Here is a 23,772-nt window from a genome sequence, read left to right on the forward strand (position 1 = left end):
TTGTGAACTGGGTTCATTCTATTGCATCACTACTTACCTTCTGTGAGGAACCAGGAATGATTCGCGGACAAAGAGGACTCAAGGTATTGGTTAAAGACTTTGATTAAACGATAAAGGGGTTGGAAAAGGCATCACTGTCCCTAATCTAGGAGGTATTTCCGAACCTCAACCAAAGCTAAGGGTCTGTCCTGTGTCAGGATGTCTAAAGCAAAAAAGCTCCTGTGTCTGAAATCCTATCCTAGCCCTCACAATCTAAAACTAGCTCCAAGGTGCTAAGAGTATTGTCTATGCCTTGAAAAGTGCACAAATGTTCTCGTTCAACAAAAAGATAGAATCCAACAGAAGTTCCAAATGGATAATCTCCACAGTTCCTGGGAATGGCTCCCTTCCCCAGGTTTCTCTCCATCAAAACAAAAAGTTCCAAAGAAAAAGCGAATTCTTTAAGGCACAAGAGGATGCCTCTTTCCTCTTGGTGTTATAATCCACTCCAGGGGAAAGAACTACCTTCCCCAAATCTTTTCCACAAACACTGTAATTCAAAACCCCAAGAGCATGACTGTACCTAGGGATTCTCTTTTCAAATTAACACAAATTGGGTGCAGTTCCCTGACTCGCCAAACACCTGGTATACTCTCCTGCCATGCTTTCTCTTTATTCCTGTATTTCATGCATTCACACAGTTCCAATATTCTGTTTTATTTCACCAAAATACTGGGTCCTTTGTCAAATGTCCAAATACCTGGTATATTGTCCTGCCAGGATCTCCCTTTATTCTGGTATTTTTCATATTCATAAAGTTCAAATATTCTGTATTAGTTAAGTGTTGGGTCTCTAACCCTCTTTCGTTCACTTTCTTTGTTAAATCTCCCAGGGACCCTTCCTCCTTGCTCGTGGTCACCCGACTCATGTGAAAAAAAGAGGATGAGACGCGCATTCTGGTGCCCAGTCATGTTTACCTGCTTCAACACAGTTTGTCTTCTCCCCCAAACGTTTTCATGACTTATCAATCATCAGGGAGGCTGTTTTCCTTTTCAGGTGTGTCTAATTAATTTTCATTAAAGTCTCTAAGGATTCTGCTAGCTGTAGTTGCATAATTATTTCAATGTAGGTGAACAGGGACAAACTCTTCCCCCATAGCACAAATCTTACCCTTGATAGGGGAAGGGGGAAAGCCATCACCTGACTGATCTACCTGGCACTCGTCAGTACTTGGTGGAGCTGCTCTCGTGACCCAGCCTCCCTTGCCAGGGCTCACCGGCTTTCTCTGGCGTTCTTCTGACCGCTTGCGGCAAACACACGGAAGCGCCCTGGCGTCCCGCCTCCACTTCACAGGCTTACCAGCTTTGTCCGGTGGCTTCCATGTCCTTCGTGTCCGCCGCCTCACTCCTGAGCACATGTCCTTGTTCGGGCAGCGTAAGCACTGCTTCTCGGTTCCCGCGGTCGCTAGAAAGGATCCTCTTCTCTTCCTGCTGCCATCCCAGCACAGAGAACCAGTTCCTGCAGTCCTCGTTCTCTCATCGTCTCCCTGCTCGCCTGTGGGCTTCTCAGCTTAGCTTCCCCGGCAGTAACTAGCTGGTTGCAACTCCCTGTTAACTTCAGTGGTTCCATCTTTAAACTCCCGCTTGCAGTTGCTAGGAGCCAATTGGCTTCCTCCAAACACTAGACTGCTCCTTCCGATTCTGCTGAGCATTCGCCATTACTCGGACCCTCTTCCTCGTCTCAGTCTTGATTATTCTGTTGGTTACAGAATATTGAGGGATACTATCAGCAGGCTTTAAGAGTTACTGAAGGGGGTAATCACAGTATGGCATTAAGACATGAGGAATGGAAGAGGTATCCCTAAAAGGGAAAGGAGGATACCATGGGCCTCATTCTAAGTCTGGCGGTCTGGAAATAAGGGTGCCGGTAGCAGCATACCAGTACCCTTTCCAGACCGCCAGACTACAAGTATGCCTGGAGGCGCCGTTGTTCCCAGCAGGCCTGACCTGCCAAGAGCACCGGCACCTACAGCCATGCTTTTCACTGTAGCCCCAGCACCGTTGGCAAAAGTGCCAGTGCTTCCATGTTCCTATTCCCGTGGGACTCCTCGGGAATGGTGACTTGCACTTTGTGGGATCTAAGGCGGCAGAACAATGTTACGAGTTCACCGGCACCGGGGGGTTACCGCCAAACTTGTAATGAGGCCCCATGTCTCATGATGATGCCGGGCTTCTCCCTTAGGGTCGCCTCATCTGATCCTCCTTCCAATAGCCACCCCCAGGGTCAGGATTATGTAGCAGCTGCCGTCCCCTGGCCACATGAGGAGAGGCTACCTCTGGAAAGGAGTGATGACATTATTTTTAAAAGTGTTTAATTATAGTGCATTTTGGTTACATAGCAACCTTGACACTGTGCAAACAATAAAATACAAATCAATCATAATTCACATCAATAGTTCCAACAATAATTTACAAATCATTGAAACTTATAACCACTACAAACTCTACATACCAATACTAAAATTAGTATTTATTTTTTAGGATGAGGGAATGTTGAATTCATGCACATTCTAATTCATTATAATCTCAGTGTTGGAAGCCTATTGGCCACAAGTTCACATACATGGTGTGCCGCCGACGCAATAACCAATGACTTGGCAGCAAGCACACTACTCCAAAACTGGTCAGATAGCAACTGGCTAAACTTACTATATGCTTTCTCATACACACAAGTGAGCGCCTCGCATTGGGTCAGCACATGTTGGGCGGATTCCACTTGTTTAAAACAATCTGCACGTTCTGTTATTGTACGGAAGACCCACCCAAGACCCTGTATTTCCAACACCGGCATGGTCTGTAATCTTATTGATAGAATACATCTAATGAGAGCAGTTACCCTAAGTTTTATTAAATATGACTTGGGAAGTCCCAACACAAAAGCTTTGTATGTGTATTGCCCAAACTTCTGCAAGGAGGCCAAATATGTCAATGCCTGATCTGCGTCACAAGACCGGGACTTCTCCGGAATCCTGGCGAGATTGAATTCAAGCCATGACTCTAGAACCGGAGATACCCCCCGATCGTGTCCAGACATCCCTTCACACTACGGTCAAGGTTCCTGAACCAGATAAGAGTGTCTCAAGGAATGTTTTATTGTATGGCCTAGCACAGAAAACTTTCCTCTGAAGTCAGTGTATTCCTGCCCAAAATGTACAGGTTGCTACTGACCACAAAGAGGTTAGCGATTGGAGGCTGAGTTCAAGCCTAATCGCCACTACCAGAAAACAGGGAGACAGGTTCAACAGTGACCGGAGGATCCTCCCCTCAAGTCAGCACAGTGGACCCATTACTCTCAAGGGGAAGACCTCAAAGGCTTACATCAGTGTTGAAATGATCAAAGACTTGTATGCTAATATTTTTGCTTCGATACATCTTCCTCCCTGTGCATCAATCGCTTTCCTGAAAATAAGCTACTTGCACCACACCCTCCGAGTTATGTCATCTGCCATTTGGGCAAGGGCCAGTTTGGGGCTAATGAGAAAACCCAGATATTTGTATTCCAATATTCGTCCTAAGTCGACCCCTCCCTGCCACTTGTCAAAAGTGGCCTTATTTCTCGCCCCCTTCCCACACACCATTACCCTGGCCTTATTTGGATTTGGAATGAGCCCCAGCTCATTTGAAAAACCATGGAGTGCCTGGAGTGATCTATGAAGACCAATCTGGGTCCGTTCCAAAATGACAACATCGTCTGCATAGGACAGACAGGGGAGTGCCTCATCACCATATATATGTGAGTTCCTAAAAAATCTCAGCCTCTGATATAATTGAGATATATAAATTAAAGAGCAGGGGAGCTAATTAACAATCCTGTTTTAACCCTCGCCTCGTAGAGATAGGTGATGTCAATTCTCCCCCCTGAGATAGTCTCACTCTACCCTATAGAGGAGTGAGGGTTCAATATGCCAGCCTTCCATCATTGCCCATAATTTCCCTTTGTCCACACTATCAAAAGCTGCTGAATAAAAGACAAAGCACAAACAATGTCGTCTCGGGGTAGCACTAGGTGTCAGAGTAGGGTGAGGAGGGACCAAATCGAATGGGTTGTTGCACAGCTTTTCCTAAAACCTGTTTGTTGGTAATTTAACAGGCCCTTATCAGACATTATCAGATTCATCACACTTCTTTCTCGTTGCCCAAGTTATTGTATGTATTCCAACATACCTAAAAGTCACTGTATACATGTTTGATAATTGAGTGTTGTGTGTGATATTACCATCTGCGTGTTTCATTTTTCTAGTGTGTCTTTTTGGACCTATAATAAATAGGGCATTGTTGTACTTAGCTGTTTGATATTGAACTATTGGGAGCTTCACTGTGTGGACTCTATGTGGACCCCTGACCCCACTCCCTTTCTTCTGAAACTAAGCCTTGACCACTGTCCACGCTTACCTTGATTGGGTTTTGACTAACCTCTTTGAGTTTCCCTGTTCATTATAACTAGGGTGGCCTCCTAAAATCTGTCTACCAGGCCAGATACTGGAAATCCACCTTAACCATATCCAACATGAATAAAAGAGTAGGAAGGATGATCATTTTCAGTGATGTCAATCTTCCCATCCAAGAGAGCCTTAAGAAGCTCTATCTTTCCATATCCCCTTTATGTGTTCCCATAGTTGAACATATTTCCTCTGAAACCACAACGAACGAACGAACGAACGAACGAACGAACGAACGAACGAACGAACGAACGAACGAACGAACGAACGAACGAACGACCAGGAGCCACACACCTAAGTATTTTATGCCAACAAGATTGGAACAGAACTAAGTCCATGACTATTTCTAATATACGTGTTTTAGGGCAGCATGATAAATTAGTGGACTTTTCTTTGCCTATCTTGTACCCAAAAGTCTCCCATATTCCTTCAAATCAGCCACAAAAAAGGATATTGAGCTCTAGGGACTAGATAGCTGCATCAGCTAAGAGCCCCATTTGTATTTCCATGATCCATCTTAAAACGCTGTATAAAAAGAGGATAGTTCATAATTTTAATTGGCAATTATTCAATAACTAATGCAAATAATAATGGCGATGAGGGGCACCCTTGACGAGCACCTCTACACAAAGTTAAGTCTTGCGATGAACAACAGTTCACCATCACACTTGCTCGCAGTGCAGAGTATAACTGCGACATTCAGACCAAAACCAATCAAGCAAAAATTCCCAAGAGAACCAGTCAAATGCATTCTGTGCGTCCAACGAGCCTAAGACCGGATGTCCTTGGGAGCAGGACACCACATGCAAAAAATGTTTAGTCTTGCAGACGCTATCAGAGCTTTGACGGTTTCTAGCAAACGCTACCTGATCAGATGAACTAGGTCCCTAACTCCAAATTAAAGTATATTTCTTACCAAATAATAGCGTTGTTGACATCAGTTGTTGCAATCAAAGCATTTTTCTCTCCTTCTACCTCAGCGAAAGACAGGACAGTTTCTCCCGGAGGCCACAGGATACATGTCTCTAGACTCCTGGTCAGATAGTGGGAGTAAAACAAAGCAAGATGTCAGTGTAGATCAGGGAAGGCTTGTGATATAGAACCACTGGATGTCGGACCTATGCACAGCATGTGATTCTAAGCAGATTAACAAACATCAGAAATAGATATACTGTGGAGAACCAGAAAAAGGAGTCGGACGGCTGAATGACTTGGTCAAAATTAGATTTATCAAAATAACAAAAAACTTCTAACTTTCCCTATTTCTATGAGGGATGTTCCCTACCTACCAAAACTAAAACTAAGGGTGCTTGTCAAAGTCCAGACCTTTGTGGTCTGTGACAAATCAAGAGCATTTGACCCTTCTCCCCGTGGTGAGCCACCGCCTGTGAGGCTAGGGAGGTGAGCTCACTTAGCAAGACCCTCCCTACAGGCCTCGGCAAGTGCGACCTCACTGGGAGGGAGTGACTCCCCCGTAGGAGACAAAGACTATCATTCCCACAAGGAACTTCCTATGCAAGCAAAACAATCTGCTTATGTGGGATTGCATGTAATAACAACTAATGTGCCCTTCTCTCCATTGGCTTCAGGTAATGCTGGATCAAATACAACACCTGCAGGAGAACGGAACGCCCCTTTGAACAGGGACTTGTATGTAAAAGGGACAAACCGATCGAGACGAGAGAGAGAAAGCCATATGCAGGGGAAGCCCTCTGATGTAGTCACGTCTTGAGGGGCGGAGCAGTGTGGAGCCGCGGATTCCGCAGCAACCCTCGAGGGAGAGGACGCCAGAGAAGGACGCCAGAGGTTTGGCATAATGAACAGTAGGGAAACCTCTGTCATGATAGAGTTCTGTAGACTGTCCTACGTGGTGGTGTGACCACGGGAAAGCCGAGGTGGGCCCGATCAACAACACCAAAACTAGAAGGAATTGGAGGAACAAAATCTCCCGTCGGCAGACCTACTTCGAGCATGGAGACATAACGAGACGCCGGAGCTTGATAAAGCGCAGACAGGGTGAAGGAAGCAAACTGTCCATACGGCAATCCTTAAGCTACCTGGGTGGATAAGGAGAGGGGGAAGCGACAGCTACTATATGTATTACATAAAAGGAACAGCAATATTTACTGTGGGTCATGGAGAAAGCATACACCTATATATTGTGCATCACTAAGAAAGTTGCCAAGTATAAGTGGTGATGAACACTGGAATCTATTATTCAGAGACCTTAAGAACCCATCTGAATTAAGCATAAGTGACAATCCAAGGGAGAGAAAGGGTAGAGCAGGGGAGAGGCCCCGGAGTAGTGGTATTACATCTTATGAACACTGGAATCTATTATGAAGAGACACTTGAAAAACCCTCTAAATCAAGCACGAGGACCAATCCCATAGAAATTAAGGGGAAACCAGAGGAGGGGCCCCACGCCTGGTGGTGCTACACATTTAACATGGTATACTGAAGCCTAACAGAGACAGAGTCAAATGGAAACACTGTCAGAAGGACATTGAGGATATTGATAGGTCTCACAAACTCCAGGATATGCAATCTATGAATATGTACCATGAGCTGCAAAAGCTCATGAAAGAGAATTTGTAAACCCAGAAAAATATATGCTACTGAGTTGGTTGAATTTCCAGAACTGGTTGCAATTGGAGTAACCCTGGAAGAAAGCCCAGGAAACGACTAAAGGGAAGGTGTCAGAAGATATAGATTCCAGCCAAATGTAGTTATTAGTTCTAGTGGTTGGGTCAGGTAGAAGTAGACTTTGGACATTTGATTTGAACTTTTGATGACAGACTAGCACCATTAGTTAATTTGGTTAGGTAGGGATCATTCCCTTAGCGATAGGTCACGTTAGGGGTTTTGTTATTATTTCAACAAGAAGCCTAAGAAATGTCAAATATGTGTTCGACTCCCTTTGGTCCGCTCTAATTCCTGCAGATTAGCATAATCAGTAGGGTCTTAAATGCCCCTGTGACTACTCCATTGGCGGTCCTGCATATCGGCAGGAGAGTTCTTGGTTGCAATGCCCCTGTGACATCCCCATTGGGGATCCAGAGCATGTGCACGAGTGATAGGGGGTGAGTATTCATGTGACTGCCCTCTGCCTTGGGGCAGGGATCCAGTGAGGGTAGTGTGACTAATTCCTTGATGTCGTCACTTCTCCACAGGAGGGGGGACCCTTCCCTTCCCATGGAGTCAGGGAGGTGAGGCCGCTACCCAATAGTCCCCCTGGGGGTGGTACTCAGCAGGAGGATCCCATGGGAGGGGACCCCCTCTGCGGAGAAGGGAAGACTATCAAGGGTGAACGCTGTATGTCAAACACCATTCTACCCTACATTATCCACCACACCACATGGATAGGGCCCAAGCACCCCAATCCCCAATCCCCCCAAACTCCTTCTGTTAGTTACTTAATGCATAGTAGCCCCGTCTATAAGATAGACAATACCGTGATAAGGAAGTGTGAGAATAGTATAGAAATAGATGGCTCCACAAGTACGAAGAAGAGCAGGGCAATGAAGAGCCCTACACGAAACCATGACTAACATACTAGCTATATGGACTTTCCTCAGGGTCAGTCCTGCCCCAGAGGAGCATCGAGCTGGAAACCGACACCGCTCAGAGAGAACGAGCTGCAGACCCGGATGCCTGGAGAAGGAAGCCAGCATCCAAAAAGGCGGAAAGAAGCCTAAACTTACCTGAAGGCTGGGATACCAAACGTCTGGTGGCAGGAAGGAATCCCACCGAGAGGTCTAGGCGAGACCCGTCCTGCAGAGAGAAACCAGTATGGCAGAGCCGTCGAGAGCAGACCGCAAGAGCCAAAAGCAAGCCAGAGAATCTTGCCAGTGTTGCTGAAGACCGGACCCCTCACGGACCAAGTTAGAAGGTACGCAGAGGGGGACCGGGAAGGCACTAGGAACCCCTAGAGGCTGTGGTTGGTAGGAAGTGGAGGACAGTCTTCCTCGCGCCACTGGGACCGAACAGAGAAACAAAATGGAGATGAATTTGATGAGAGGACACTTCAAAGAAAGCAGAAGAGAAGACAATGCCTGGCAGGATAGTGAACCGGGCCTGATTAAAAGACATTATAAACCCGAGAAAGGGGTCTGGGATCCACAAAGAGAAGTCAAGAGAAGAACAGGGGGGGTGGGAGGGGAAGAGAAATATCCTTTGGAAAAAGACAAGAGAAGACAAGGGGAAGAGAAAAATATCCTTTGACAAAAGTCAAGAGAAGAACAGAGGAGGAAAGATATATCCTGAGGTAAAATTCAAGACATCATTGAGACTATAGAATGAGAGCCTAAGAAAGGTCTGGGGAAGGGAGAGATTTCCTCCTCCTTTGTGGAACTGTAAAGACTCGCCTGAGAAGGTCTGGGGAAGGGAGATTCCCTCCACCCGTGTGTGGAACTTTACAGAAAAGCCTAGTGAATGCCAGGGGAAGGAGGATATTCCCCTATCATTTACAACCTGTCTATAAACCATACAGAAGGAGTGAGCCATCCTTCTGGAATCAGGGTTAACTCATTCTTTATTTTTCCTTTGAAATGTAAGGGACAGAAATAGGTTCAGGACACAGGAGAGAACTATTTTGAGTTTGACGGACATCCTGACATCGTCCTTAGTTTTATTTGAGGCAGGGAAACCCCTCTTAGTTATAGGGACTGATATGGCTTTATGCCAACAAGCATGCCACCTTTTGGTCCCGCATCTACCTCTGCACCCTTACAGTGGTCTTGGTATCCCTGGTATATCTCCTTCAGGCCTACCATTCACTAGCTCCATTGTGGGTTATCAAGGTTAAGGGGGGACCTTTGTCACACATATGATGTCTAGAAATGCCCAAACACTTACCAAAATTAACAATAATGGTCTCAGATGGATAGGACTCTTGTAGAATGGCTAGTTTATTGCTCTGTCTATCCAAATAGGCTGTAATCTACATGCCTTTAAAAAGGTTGATCAGCCGCTAAACTATCCAGCTAACCAACATGATCGGGCTCTGCTCCTGGACCGAAATTTGGCTACAGAAGGCTTGGAGTGCCATGTGCAGAATGTATCTGTCTGCCATCCCGGGAAGTGACTTCTCTGACGAATGTTATGTATAGAAACATTAAACAAATGGTCTTTAAACACCCTCCAACCACAACCCACACAGCCCACCCTTAATTTGTAATGAAGAATCCACCTTGCTCCACCAAACATCCCAACCATTTGGGCAACAGCCAGTGGAAGCCAGGAATATAGATGAACCTTTGGTTGGATCAGGCCCCACAGCCAACATGTAATGGTACTGCAAATACAGAGTTGATGGTCCTGTTGCATGACAAAGTAACATGCGTAACTGAGAAAAGACTGGAATTTACAACCCTTGAAGTTAAAACAGGCAGCCCATTGTGCATTGAGGACTATTATGTAGCAAGTGCCACCTTTAAGCCAGACGAAGCGTGATATTCAGCACCATGGCCTCTCACATATACATCATTTAATAGTACCCAAACAGCACTTCCTCAAAAATCCTGTGGATGTCCTAAATTGGCTGGAAAGCACAGATATATACGTACTCACACCTCAACAACCAAAGTGGACGAGAGAAAACCGAGCTGCCAGCCTGGCACACACAAGATAGCACAGATGAGGGACTCCTGGAAAACCAGCAGAGAGGCCAAAGAAAATACCTGGGACAACACCATATATAATTCCCTCATAACTTCTTGTGAGGAAAACTTCCCGATCTGTGCTTGATTGAGCCGAAAGAAATCCAAATTGTTGATGTTTTGAAGTGGCTCACTATATCAGACTGTTGTCCACCATCCAAAAGTAGATACTACTAGGCTGGATTTAGCCATTGGTTACAACACCAAAGCTTCACACTTCGGAATTCACTACTGAAAGCACACATGGAAATTGACCACCACAATCCCCCTCATTTGACACACTTGCAGCAGTGCTCTCTGGAAATCAGTTGAGAATATCCTCCCTCGGAGGCACTACTCAAGTGAACAGTTTGGGCAGACAATTGGTGTGCTGCCCTAATGGCTTATGTTGTTCAGCTTTTCCCCTGGTTTGTTGTTCTGTTACGCACGTTTTACTAGTTCATACTTTTAAGCTTCCACTAATTGGGTGACCAACACTGTTTACCACAACTGACATAATAATGATTCACAGAAAGATAATCAACTTACTAAACTGGAGCTCTATGAAATAACACAGATCTACAAAAATGATGAACTACAGGTGTGGAAAAGGGGTATACAGCCCTGATGAACACTGATAATTCACATTCATGACACCTGTTAAGATAGCAACATGGAATGTTCGTGGCCTGAACGTTTTTGTGAATGGCTGCGGAGTTAAACAATATATTACCAGAAAACAGGCTTTAATCGTGATACTTCAAGAAATCACATTTAGGCCCTGATTCACAGAGCGTTTTCCAAAGGGGTTGTATCATTATGAAACGCTTCTGTGAATTAGGTCCTTAGACTCCACGAGGCAAACGCAAATGCAAATATGAGGTGGGGACAGGGATTTGGCTACACACACTTCACATACACTAGGGGGGGTTGCTCATCTGGATCCTGAAATAGGTCCTGTTCATCATTGAAAAGACTAAAACAATGGAGAAGGACGAGTTGGAATGGGGACAGGTTAGCTAGAAAGCAGACACTTCTGTTTAATCAACATTTACGCTGCCAAAATCAACACTGTGTCCTTTGGCTGTGCCTCGTGGTAAACACAGTCAAAAGACCACAAAACAAAATGGCTGGGGGGCAGAACTTAAAACAATATGACATGCATTACTCACCGTAATAGTATTTCTGATGATTTTATCTGCTTAGATTCACATGCTGTGCATATGGTCCGACATCCAGTGGTAACTGCGGAGTATCGCATCTTGCCTTTCAAGGATCGAAAGGGGACGTTAGCATAGGCGTGTCTGTAACACTATCCCTAACGTGACATGTAGAGTACCCACAATCCCTCACGCGCCAAGGTCCCTCCGATTGTATTTTTTCTGCCATGAGGGAGCCCAAGGCTAACGTGAGTGAGTACATAAAAGAGAGAAAGTAGTAAGACGTCTATGTTCCTTCCACCCGAGCAGGGTGGAAGGGTGGGCGCATGTAAATCTAAGCAGATACAATCATCAGAAATGCTATTACGGTGAGTAATACAGGTCTCCTGATGCTTGTCAATCTGCTTAGAATCACATGCTGTGCATAGACTAGCGAGCAATACCCTGAGTTGGAGGTGGGTTTTGAGAAGGAACAGTAGTGAAAAGATGTCTTAGTACTGCTTGTCCCACCTGAGAATCGGACTTAGAATGAGTGTCTAGGCAATAGTGTTTTGTAAAGGTGTGTACAGAACTCCAGGTTGCCGCTTTGCAAATGGACTCTAGGGGAACATTTGCAATGAATGCTATGGAAGCCCCAGTGCCTCGAGTAGAATGTGCTCTAGGCTTGAAGGGCAGTTCTCTCTTAGCAAGAGTGTAACAAAGTGTGATGCATTTGACCATCTACCTTGCGATAGCTGACTTGGAGACAGGATCCCCTTCTCTGCCAGCTGCCACTGAAACGAAAAATTGGTTTGTTTTCCTTAATGGTTTTGTTCTTTCCAGGTAAAACATGACTGCGCTGCGCACATCGAACGTGTGTAGGCTTCTTTCGGCCATGTTAGTGGGGTTCTGGAAGAAAGTGGGCAGTTCTATTGACTGGTTCACATGGAACTTGAAAATAAATGTAGGCGCAAATCGAGGGTAAGTGCGCAGAACCACCTTATCTCTTTGGACAGTAACGAAAGGGTCTAGTACGGAAAGGGCCTGTAGTTCACTAACCCTTCTAATAGAAGTGATAGCCACTACGAAGGCTGTGTTATAGGTAAGGTCTTTCAGACTTGCCTTGTGCATAGGCTCAAAGGGGGATCCCATGAGTCTAGTCAGAAGCACATTTAAGTCCCATTCGGGAGCTGGGTTTGAAATGGGGGGGATGAATCCTCTTAACCCCTTCCATGAAAGCCTTGATAACTGGTATTTTCCACCATGACACCTTCTGTTGTGACGAAGTGTAGGCTGAGAGAGCAGCTAAGTGAACCTTTAGGGAATTAAACACCAGGCCTGAATCCAGTAAGCGGGTCAGGTATAATACAATGTGAGTAGGAGAGCAGTCAATGGGATTGACGCCCTTGGCATTACACCAGATAACAAAGTGTATCGTTTTACTGGAATAGCAATATAGGGTGTTGGGTTTTCTCGCTTCCCTGAGTATGTCAATACATCTCTGAGGGAGTTGAAGGTGTCTGAACTCCATAACCTCAGGAGCCAGGTCGCTAAAACCAGAGTTTGCGGGCATGGGTGCAGTGTTTCTCCCCTGTCCTGAAATAACATGTTGTACAGGCATGGCAGTTTCATAGGAGGTGAGAGGGACATCTCCATCAGATGAGCGAGCCAGGGTTGGCGGGCCCACATGGGGGCCACCAATATCATGGTGACTGGTTCCTGGTGCATCTTGTGCATGATCTTGTTGAGTAAGGGAGTCGGGGGAAAAGCGTAAACAAATTTCCCTGAACATGCTATCCAGAACCCGTTCCGCCTTGGAACGGTTCTGTGGGTACCGGGAGGCATAATCTTTGCATTGAGCGTTCTCCAGAGTTGTGAACAATTCAATCTCTGGGAAACCCCATTCTGCGAAAACATTGGAGACGATGTCTTTGTGTAGTCGCCATTCGTACTCTATGGGCAGTGGGAAATCTCTGCTGAGCACGTCTGCCAGAAGATTGAGTTCCCCTGGAACGTGTTGGGACAACAGGAACATCCTGTGTTTGAGAGCCCATATCCAAATGTTTTGGGACACCTTGGATAGCCTTGGAGAGTGTGTGCCCCCTTGTTTGTTCAGGTAGTACATGGCTGTGGTGCTGTCTGTCAAGATCAGGACGGTCTTCCCCTGTAACTGTGTCTGAAAGGCTTTCAGTGCTTTGAATACCGCTAATAGCTCCAACAGATTCATGTGGTTGGACGCTACTTGTGGGGACCACACGCCATGAGCCGTCTACTGAAGCAGGTGAGCCCCCCCGCCCCCCCACCCCGTGAGAGATGCATCGGTTGTGAGAGTGGCTTCTACTGCGGGGGTGGTGAAAGTTTTCCCCTTCAAGAGGTTTTCCCTCGACCACCACTACAGAGAGAGGAGGAGGGCTGGCGAGACAACTACTAGATCTTCCCATTGTTCGCTGGCCTGACACCACTGGCTGTTGAGCCACTCTTGCATGGGGCGCATGGCTTTGCATACCGTCACTTCGCGACTGGCTACATACTGAGGGATCTGAAACAGCATGTTTTGAACCTTTTTGGTGGAGGGGAAGACAAGGCCGTCTTTTGTTCGAATTAGAGCCCCTAGAAACTGTTTGACTTGACTGGGGTCTATGCTGGATTTCGTCTCGTTGATTGAGAATCCCAGACTGAATAAGAGGTCCATTGTGTTCAATAGGCATGTTTCGTAGGACTCCCCTGTTATGAGCCAGTCGTCGAGGTAAGGGTAAACTGGGATGGATAATCTGCGCAGGTGTGCTGCCGCTACTGCCAGTACCTTTGTAAACACCCTCAGTGCCGAGGCAATGCCGAAGGGGGGGTACTTTGAATGGATAGTACTTGTCCTCTATCATGAACCTTAGGTATTTTCTGTGCGCTGGCAACATCGAAATATGAAAGTATGCATCTTTCATGTCCAGTGTTGCCATGTAATCCCTGTTTCAACAGCAGGATTAATTTCTGTAAAGTCACCATACGAAAACTTTTGAGGTTTGACAAACTTGTTCGCTGGGCGCAGCTCTAGCACAGGGCGCATGGTGAGATCCTCTTTGGGTACAAGGAAGTACACTGAATAAAGACCCTTGTTTACCTGTAGAATAGGGACGACTTCTATGGCACCTCTTGCAGTAGGATTTGCAGGCGGTCCGGCGTCCGGTGTCTTGATCTTGGCGGTCTGAATTGGGGTGGTTGGGCAAATTCTATACAGTACCCGTGGACGACCGTCTTCAGTACCCACTGGTCTGTTATCTCCTCCCATGCAGTAAGGAAAGATGTTATACGCCCCTGACCGGGGTTGCATGGCAGGGGACCTGGATCTGCAGGTCATTTCTGACCAGAGGGCTGGAACCTCAGTCTCTATCTTTCCCACGTCGCTGTCCTCTGGGTGGATAAGTGGTGGAGGTATTAGACCCTTGTCCCGAATTCCAATTGTTTCCTGCATTATACTGGTTCTGGGAAAAACGAGATTGCCCACAAAAGGACCGGCGGGAGCCGCTTTCTCTGTGAGGAGAGGGTTTCTGGGTAATCTGTTGAAGGGACTTGAGTGTTTCAAGCTCTTTCTTGGCTGTTTTAAGAGCATCGTCCACAGCCTTGCCAACAGGTTGGTCTCCTCCAAGGGTTTGTTAATCAGTGCTGGTTGGGTATCTGGCTTGAAACCGGAGTTTCTCAGCCATGCATGTCTCTTGAGCAAGGTACCTTGTGCTAGGGTTCTTCCCGCTGTCTCGGCAGCGTCCAGAGTGTTTTTGAGCACATTCTGGTTCACCTGCTTGCCTTTGGAAACGATGTTGAGTAACTTGGTCCTTGTAGGTTCTGGCACTTACTAAAGGTCTTCTTGCAGAAGGTTCCACTGGACGTCTGCATAGCTGGCCAATAGTGTGGTGTTATTCCTCTATGGGTGGTAAACGCAACAGCAGTTGTTACCCTTTTCCCCAGTGCATGAAGTCTCTTGAACTCCTTATCGGTTGGTGCCTCTCCTGTAGATAGGGGAACACCAGCCTGTTTTCTAGTAGTGATAAGCACCAACGAATCTGGAGTGGCATGATCCTTGATGCAGACAGGGTCGGTCGGAGAAGGCCTAAACAGCTTCCCCACCCCTAGGGTTCAGCACCTTCGGCTGGGCTGGCATCAACAAAGAAAGTGCCAATCTCCTCTTGATTGAGTTCAACAAAGGGATGGCCTGGCTGGGCGGAGGTTTTTCCTTGAGTATATCCTCCAGGAAATCAGAATCTGGCAAGGCCTCTTGAGTGGTGTTCTCAAAATGGTCAGCCGCCTACTTCAAGATGGCGTTGAATGCCATCTGGTCGTCCACTGGGGAGGCTTGCCGAGCCGGATTGGAGGGGGTGAGGGAATCTATGCACAGGACATCGTGTCCTGGGTGGGAGTAGGGGACGTCCAGGGTTGAGCATCAACCTGACGGCTGTCTTCCCAATTGTCCTTAAGACCTGTCTGATCATCCACATTGTAGTTTTCCAGAAAGGTGCCATCTTCATCCTGATCATAAGTGTCCATTAATCATCATCTGTGAGGATACAAGTAAACTGCTCATGTGGATCTTCCAAGGTACTTTGAAACTTGGATACAGGAGTAGAAAGAAAGTCTTCTCGAGGCCTCATGGGAGCAAGGGTCTCAGAATAAGACACATTTTTCTAATCCATGAGGATGAACCAGAGGGGTCCAGGAGAGGAAAGGGTTAATCTTCCCTGTGACGTCGAGATTTTTCCCCCTAATGTGCCTGACAAAAAGGCACAGGACTCTCAACGTAGTCCTGGTGGGATTCAGGGCGCTGTGGCGTGTCCCTCTACACGTCTCTCAGCCGTTCTTTGTGCTTCGCTGCCTCCTTCGACCGCTCCTTCAGTCTAAATGCCAAAGTAATCCTTGCAATGCTCTCGGTAAAGGTCGGAGAATCCGGGCGGTCTACCGGCTGAACCGGAGGCTGAGCAGTGGATTTCGACACCACCCGGGCCTTAAGCTGTGTCTGCGCATCCTCCTGGAGCGCCTCGACGTCCGCGTGTCTTTTAGTGTTAGCGCAGTTTACTTTGGATTGCCCAGTCGCAGGCCGCGACTGCGGGGAAGGCTGCCGATCAGAGGGTCCTGTCGGTTCCATTGGCGCTTTGGTACGCTCCGACAGTGCCGCCGAAGCAGAACCTTGGGTTGTGTGTTTGGTGTTATGACTGTGTGGCCCCTGTCGCTGGGTGTTTTCCCCACAGCGTGACTCGAGGTCAGGCCCAGTGGGTTGGGGACGGGCGTCCCAGACAGAGAGCAGTCTGCTGTTAGGCCTAAGGCTTCCGACATGGAGGCCTGGTCATCGCTAGTTCCCCCATCGCTTTCGGCGGTTGCAACAGCGGGGGAAGAACATTCGGCCTGCAACATGTCATAGGCCGCCCACCGCTTTAAGCCGGGCTCCTTAAGCGTCACAGGGCGCAGGAGTCTACAAGGCCACGCAACTCGCTTCATTGTGGTCGAGGGGCAGTCAATTGTTGCACCCAGCGTGCTCATCTTTCCAAGGATATTTGGCCCTGCACGAGCACAAAATCTAAATGGAGTCTTTTACATAGCGAAAGACAATTACAGCGATGACAAAACCCAGGGAGCAGAGAGGGTGAAACAGGAAAGGCATACTTGTAAAGAATATGTCCACCCAACCCCATTCTCCCTACTGTGTAGGCCAGTCAGAAGGCCCGGCCACCTGGACGACAGCGCCGCCGGGATCATCAGGCGTTGAAAATCTGCAGCAGTCTTCAGCGTTGTTTCACAGAATTCAACTGTCAAAGTGACTTGACAATAACGACATCTCTATGTAAGAGCTGTGCATTAGGGGGACCAGTAATCTGGGCGGAAAAAGACAATTTGAGGGACCTCGGTGTGTGAGGGATTTTGGGTACACTACACGCCATTTTAGGGATAGTGTTACAGCCACGCCTATGCCTACGTCCCCTTTCGATCCTCGAAAGACGAGATGGAATACTCTGTGGTTACTACTGGATGTCGGACCATATGCACAGCATGTGATTCTACGCAGATTAACAAGCATCAGATACCACCCATGAGCAGTCAAAACTGAATCAAGACTGCCACCAGTCTACTTCACAACACAATTTCAGGGTGACTATCCACATGGGACCAAAAGTACCCTTGTAGCCATATGGGCTGCTAAGAGTAGCATACCAAAAAAAGGTTGCAGTGACGGGGAGTTGTCCCACTAGTCACGAAAGCAAAGCCCAAAAATCATGGAAATCTGCACAAATGTTGGGTACCTACAAAGTTAGGGAGCACTGCAGAAAAGAAATGTATCCCTATAAGCCTCATTTGCAGAAGGCCTATGCACAGCGTTGCAGCCTTAAAGAAATAGTTTCAGGGAGCATGAACATAGAAGACTATAAATGTAGTCTTTGCTCAGACTTAATGAACCTGAATATCATTAGGGGAGAAATACCAGGTTCTATTCAATCACTCAAGTATTTTCTGCCAGTAGCACATTCCCAAGTGATGGGAAAGATTAGCTTTTTGCTACTTTCCTCCCATAGACTTTTATGGGACATACTTTCTTTCTGCTTTGTTTGGACTCCTAAACTGACATTTTGGAGGCAAGTAACACCCTCTGCTGACTTCCCTTGCGTTGTGCTCATTTGTATGGGGGAGACTGATCAGTCCATAAAACTATCAGCGCTTAGAGACTATGGCTCTCTTTATGGATTTCTTGCAGTTTTACAACTGTACAAATCATCCTAAAGTGAAGTGTAGTTAGGATACTTTGTACCCTTATATCTTTGTATTTTGCAACTTTTGGGTTACAACTACAACGTCTCCACACTGGGCTGGTGGCAGCGGATATGTTCCTAATGTGGTTTAAAATTTTACTAGTGCACTTTTGTAATTAACTCAAATGGCTATGAAGAGTGGCTAGCACTCGAAGATGGCAGGGGCACAGACTTTTGCCTGTCCTTTGGCCGTATTGTAATTTGGCCTTATTCCTGTCCTCTCAAGGATGGAAATACCTTATATGGAATGCCCTTTCCAGAGGAAAGCTGCTGCTTTTGCGGGCTAAGGGGTGGTCTGTGTGTGGACGGACCTGCTGGTTAGGACTGTGTGGTCTGAGCCCACATCCTGGTGCCTGAAGGTCTGTTTCTGGGCCGATTGTGTGGTGCCTGCAAATTCATCTGTGCCTCTCCAACAGTGTGCATGCTCCACTGGCTCCGCACTCCACCAGGATCATATTAAAACTGCATGCATCACCTACAAAGCAGTCTGAGTCGGAACACCCAAATACTTGGCAGCTAAATTCCACACCTCTGGAGGCTCTCGCACCTCACATAGCAAAACCATCAAAAGGTAGGCGATAAAGTTTGCCTGCAAAGAGAAGACATGCAAGCAGAAGACGTCCATACCATCGGGAATGCAATCCCAGTAGAGCCTTGAAATGCCCCTGCCATCCTCCAGTTCTGCAAAACACTAAAGAAAATGGCTCAACAATACCTGCCGGATGAATAAAATCCTGCTCTCACTCCACCAAAAGTATTGCGCTACTGTATAAAATGCCAAGTCTGATTCTGGCACCTTTTGTTTGTAAAGCGCTCTGCTGTTCTTGAGATGGGTTAGCGCTAAAAACAATAAAATAAACACACCTTGTACAGTATTAACTAACTAGAAAACATTACAAAAACCCACCCCTATAGGAAGAACACAGAATATGCAAAGAAAGCAAATACAGTACTCTGGGTGAGGAGACAAGGAGAGAAAAGGCAATTAAAGACCGTAATGTTAAAAAAGGATATGTTGTTGGGTGCAAAAGAGATAAAGTGAACCGACCAGTCTCTAGGGCTCAACAACAGACCAATGGTGTCAGTTAGCAGTCAATAGTACATTTTCTGGTGGTTTTTGGTGACCTGGCAGTGTTGAATCCGACTTCTTGACGCTGTGCGAGCAATCCGAAGATCAGGAGCAGGCAAAAGGAAGCACAGGAGGGTCCTGGAGGTTCAAATGATTCAAATGGTTATTGAAACACTGCTTCATGTAGTTCAACAGCAGAAAGCACTAGGCTTCTGGCTGTATTGGCACTCAGGGTGCTGCAAGTCCGAATTCATGGGCGCAGGGACAAGATGAGTTCTTCTCTCGTGCTCCCAAACACGGATGAGGCTGTCAAGAGGGATTTCTAAAATCTGGCCTGGTGGACCAGTTGTAGTGAACAGGGGAACCTAGAGAGGTTATCCAAACCCAATCAGGGTAAGCATGGAGATGTAGTCTCAGGAGAGGAGAGTTTGGTTAGGGATCCACAATGAGTTCACACAGTGAAATACAGAATGATTCTGCTTAGATAGGTAATTGCAAAAATACTATATTTATTATAGGCCCACAAACACTCCAGAACAAGCATTGGCAATGCCAACAGTTTGGTCTTTTGTGGGAATCTAATAGCAGCGCCCGCCAAATGCATAATACTTACAACACATGTGCAGTTAAGGGATAGGCAAATAACCAAACACCTTCAAACTTTGTGTCCCTCCTAATATGCCATTTCTCCCTATCTGTACTAATGCAATAGTTTTGGCTTATAGGTGGCACGTAGGCCAAACTAAAAAGGAACAGACCCTATAAGCATATTAGACACTTGCTGCTTGCAGCTCAACATGAAAGCACAAGTCCCCAATACAGCAGACTTAGCCTTTTGTACAGTAAGGTCACACATTTGAGTGTTATTAAGCGGCTAGTATCAACACTGGTTATTTATAACACTACGAAACAGCAAACCAATGGCAAGAGCCATATAAAAACAGGGCACTGCCGTAGTGCCATTAACTGGTCATTGATGAAGCAGGTGCAAAATGGTGAAAGTATCTGGGCATCTAATAACAGTGCCTGGCAAATGCTTAATACTACACACAAGCCAACACTGTTGGATTTAGAAGAACAAGTTACTTCTTACCTGGTAACGTTCTTTCGACGGGATGTTCCTCTGACGTATTCCTTATCTTTGATAATATGTTTCCAGCTTGCTGGCCTCGGAAATTTTTTCTGTAGAGGGCGCTGCGCGCCGACATCCGCCGAGTCGATGTCCCTCGACAGCCACCGTATCGGCGCCGACGTCACCATGCCCATAAATAGACACGCGCTGCGTCCGTTGCTCAGTTCCGTTTTGTAGTATAAGAAAAGACATGCCTGAATCGGTTAGTAACCTTGAAGGAGCGAAAGCTGCAACCACAAGGGAAGTTATCACTGCGGGGATGGATGGGAGGGGCGATAAGGAATACGTCGGAGGAATATCCCGTTGAAAGAACGTTACCAGGTAAGAAGTAACTTGTTCTTCGAAGGGATTGTGTCCTCCGACGTATTCCTTATCTTTGATAGACTCCCATAGCAGTGGTATGTAATTGGAGGAGGGTGTGATAGTGTTATGTATCCCTTTAGGGATGGACCGCGTGTAATACAGCCTTGACAAATCTGGTCTCTTGAGCAGTGGAGGAATCCAGATTGTAAAATTTTGTGAATGTATGTGCGGACGACCATGTGGCAGCCGCACATATGTCCCGGTCCGGTACCCCTCTCTGGAGAGCCGAAGAATCTGCGATAGCCCTGGTTGAATGAGCCCTGAGGTTTTGGGGTGGCTGTTTCCCTGCTAGTCTATAACATTCCAGGATGGCCAAGATAATCCACCTGGAGATGGTTTGTTTTGTTATGGGTAGTCCCAGCTTGTGACCTGAGTATCCTACAAACAGCTGGTCTGCTTGCCTGATCCTAGCCATTCTGCTGATGTAAAAGCTGAGAGCTCGCTTAGGGTCCAGCCTGTGTAGCCTTTCCTCCTCTTTCCCCGGATGGGGAGGAGGGTAGAATGAAGGCAAGGTAATTTTCTGAGTAATATGGAATTCAAAAACCACCTTTGGGAGAACATTAGGCTTCACCTGAAGGACAACCTTGTCCTTGTGGAAAATTGTATGTGGAGGTTTACAGGAGAGAGCTTGTAGCTCACTCACTCTCCTAGCAGATGTTAGTGCTACAAGTAGGACAGTTTTAAGTGTGAGAAATCTCAATGCGCAAGAGTGAAGTGGCTCGAATGGAGTGCCCATTAAGAAGTTTAAGACTAAATTTAAGTCCCATAATGGAACCTGGAATGGTTTTGGAGGGTAAACATTAGTTAGACCCTTGAGGAATTGTACCACTAGAGGAATTTTGAAATACGATGGTTCCTCCGCAGTGCGCTTGAAGATAGAAAGCGCTGCGAGATAGCCTTTTACAGTGCCAACTTGAAGGCCTGAGTTTGCCAAGTAGAGTAGAAACGATAACACCGTTGTTGTACCACATGAAAAAGGGTCGATATTCTCTTCCCTACACCAGCTGCAAAACTTGTTCCAACGGCAGCGGTATAAAGACTTTGTTGCTGGTCTTCTGGCCGAAAGCAACACCTCCATGACATCATCAGGGAGATCCCAATCCTTGTACCTCAACCTTTCGGAAGCAAAGCGTGAAGGTTGAGGGTTCTGGTGTCTGGATGGAGAACCTGACCTCCCTTCTGCGAGAGAAGATTCTCTTTGAGTGGAAGACGGATTGGAGGACAGATGGACATATCTAGAAGGTCCGGATACCACGTTCTCCTGGCCCAGTCTGGGGCAATTAGGATCATGGTTTTCCGGAATCTTCTCAACCTCCTGATCATTTGAGGAATAACAGGGACTGGTGGAAACTGTCATAAATCACCAATGTATCAACTGAAAAGGATACGGTAACCAATAAAGGATACAATTTGGTAGGGCTCTTCCGGATCCTATTTTCACACGACTTGATTGAAGGCAGGTCAAATTAGACCTTCCAAATGATACAACTCTCTGACTGAATAAAACAGGCAGAGAGATGGATCACTGGAAAGGGCGTGGGAATTGTGTAGGAAGTATGCCTAGGATAGATAAAGTATCATAAGAAACTGTCCCAATCGAATTACTAAGATAACACAGTTTTAGCATTAATTCAGACACTGACCTTATGGCAAAAACTGAAGTAATCCACGAAGGTTCCTTGAAGAAAACCAGGAGTTGAACAAACGACAAAGGAAGGGAAGATTAGTAAGGGAGACTTATCCCGAACAGCACGAGGCTCTCGCTAGATACCGGGTTGGTGCACCACAGGATAGCGTCCAAAGTACTGTGCACAATAACCTTCCAATAGTTCATGAAATACTTTCTTTCCCATGATGAACACAAATTAGAATTTCACCTGTTAACTGTCACAGGGACCAAAGGTTCAAAAATAGTTCAGAAAACCACGTGCAGGATAGCACGCGATAGATTACACGCAGCCAGGCCACCCGCGCTTGAAAACAGAGTTCGCCTGTAGATATTAGCACGCGAACAGGATACACGCAGCTCAGGACAGCCGCGCTTGCAGACAGCATCCGCATGGAGATTTGACACGCGAACAGGATTCACGCAGCTCAGAACAGCTGCGCTTGCAGACAGCGTCCGCGTGGAGATTTGGCACGCGAACAGGATTCACGCAGCTCCGGAATTAGCGTGTGTAGGAAACACGCTCAAAAATAGGCCAAAGAAGTTGCTGAAGGGAATGCGAGCACGCAGGTCCGGAGTTCAGCTACCAAAACGCCAAAATTGACTTAATCAGAAGCAGCAATCTGAGTTTCCACGCTGCTTATGTACGCACTGCCGTGAAACACGTGACGGACCTAAATCACGTGAATTTTAACGACGTGAAAAATGCAGACGTCGTTTTCCGGGCAATGCATCGAACAACCTCCATTTTGAGTAGAATGGTCTAGTGGTTCTATGGGCGTAACTCATTTTGTATGGAGAAGTCGTTCCTGGTCCAGAGGTATGTCCAGCAGGCATGACAGAAACGCGTAGAGGAGTGGAAACTCCCAGTCCACTACGAACGCGTCTCCTAGAGCTCCTCTCGGGGGAAATTCCCTTGAACAGAACAAATTGCACTTCCTGTTGGTGCTTTTGGAGAACAGATCCACCTGAGGGGTTCCCTAAAGGGCGAAGATCTCTTGAAGGACTTCCTGAGCTAGCTCCCATTCGTGGGAGACTGTGCTCTGCCTGCTCAGAGCGTCCGCTGTCAAATTCTTCTCTCCGGCTAGGTGGACTGCCGATAGAGAGATTCCTTCCCGAATTGCCCAAAACTAGAGCTGCATTGCCTCTCTGCACAGTGGCAGTGATCTTACGCCTCCTCTTTTGTTGAGGTAGTGCATGGCCACCGTGTTGTACGTCATTATCAGGACATTTTTCCCCTGTACTGATGGCAGGAAAGCTTTCAGCGCTAGTCTGATCGCTCTCAGCTCTAATAGGTTGATATGTACAACTATAGTCACTACTTTTTAAGCAAACAGCACTTGTAGGCCCACATGTACAAAAGAAACGTAAAACGAAATGCCCCAGAGTGCAAAGAGCTCTTAGCTAAAAATCCAGGACTGGCACCAACTGACAACATTGCCTCATTTAGCCAACTAGGGTCAACAAATAGTAGAAACAATATTCAAGATTAGCATAGGATGGCA

The 23,772-nt window shown here is 46.6% G+C and overlaps 1 protein-coding gene across 4 annotated transcripts in view; it reads right to left on the reverse strand.

Moving 5' to 3' along the window:
• PALB2 (partner and localizer of BRCA2) overlaps positions 1-23,772 on the reverse strand; it is a 645,542-nt gene that overhangs the window by 227,154 nt on the left and 394,616 nt on the right. For 3 of the 4 annotated variants that reach the window (XR_011303236.1, XM_069647386.1, XM_069647385.1), the window contains exon 11: positions 5,394-5,510. The exons of the other annotated variant lie outside the window; for it this stretch is intronic. Coding sequence is in view for 2 of the 3 variants with exons in the window: in XM_069647386.1 (XP_069503487.1) it covers positions 5,394-5,510 (117 nt within the window). In the remaining variant the exon portion in view is untranslated. The remainder of the gene's footprint in view (positions 1-5,393; positions 5,511-23,772) is intronic. 4 annotated transcript variants of the gene reach the window in all.

This window comes from Ambystoma mexicanum, chromosome 2q, assembly GCF_040938575.1.
Source record: "Ambystoma mexicanum isolate Mex_15411 chromosome 2q, UKY_AmexF1_1, whole genome shotgun sequence".
In the NCBI taxonomy this organism is placed as follows: domain Eukaryota; kingdom Metazoa; phylum Chordata; class Amphibia; order Caudata; family Ambystomatidae; genus Ambystoma; species Ambystoma mexicanum.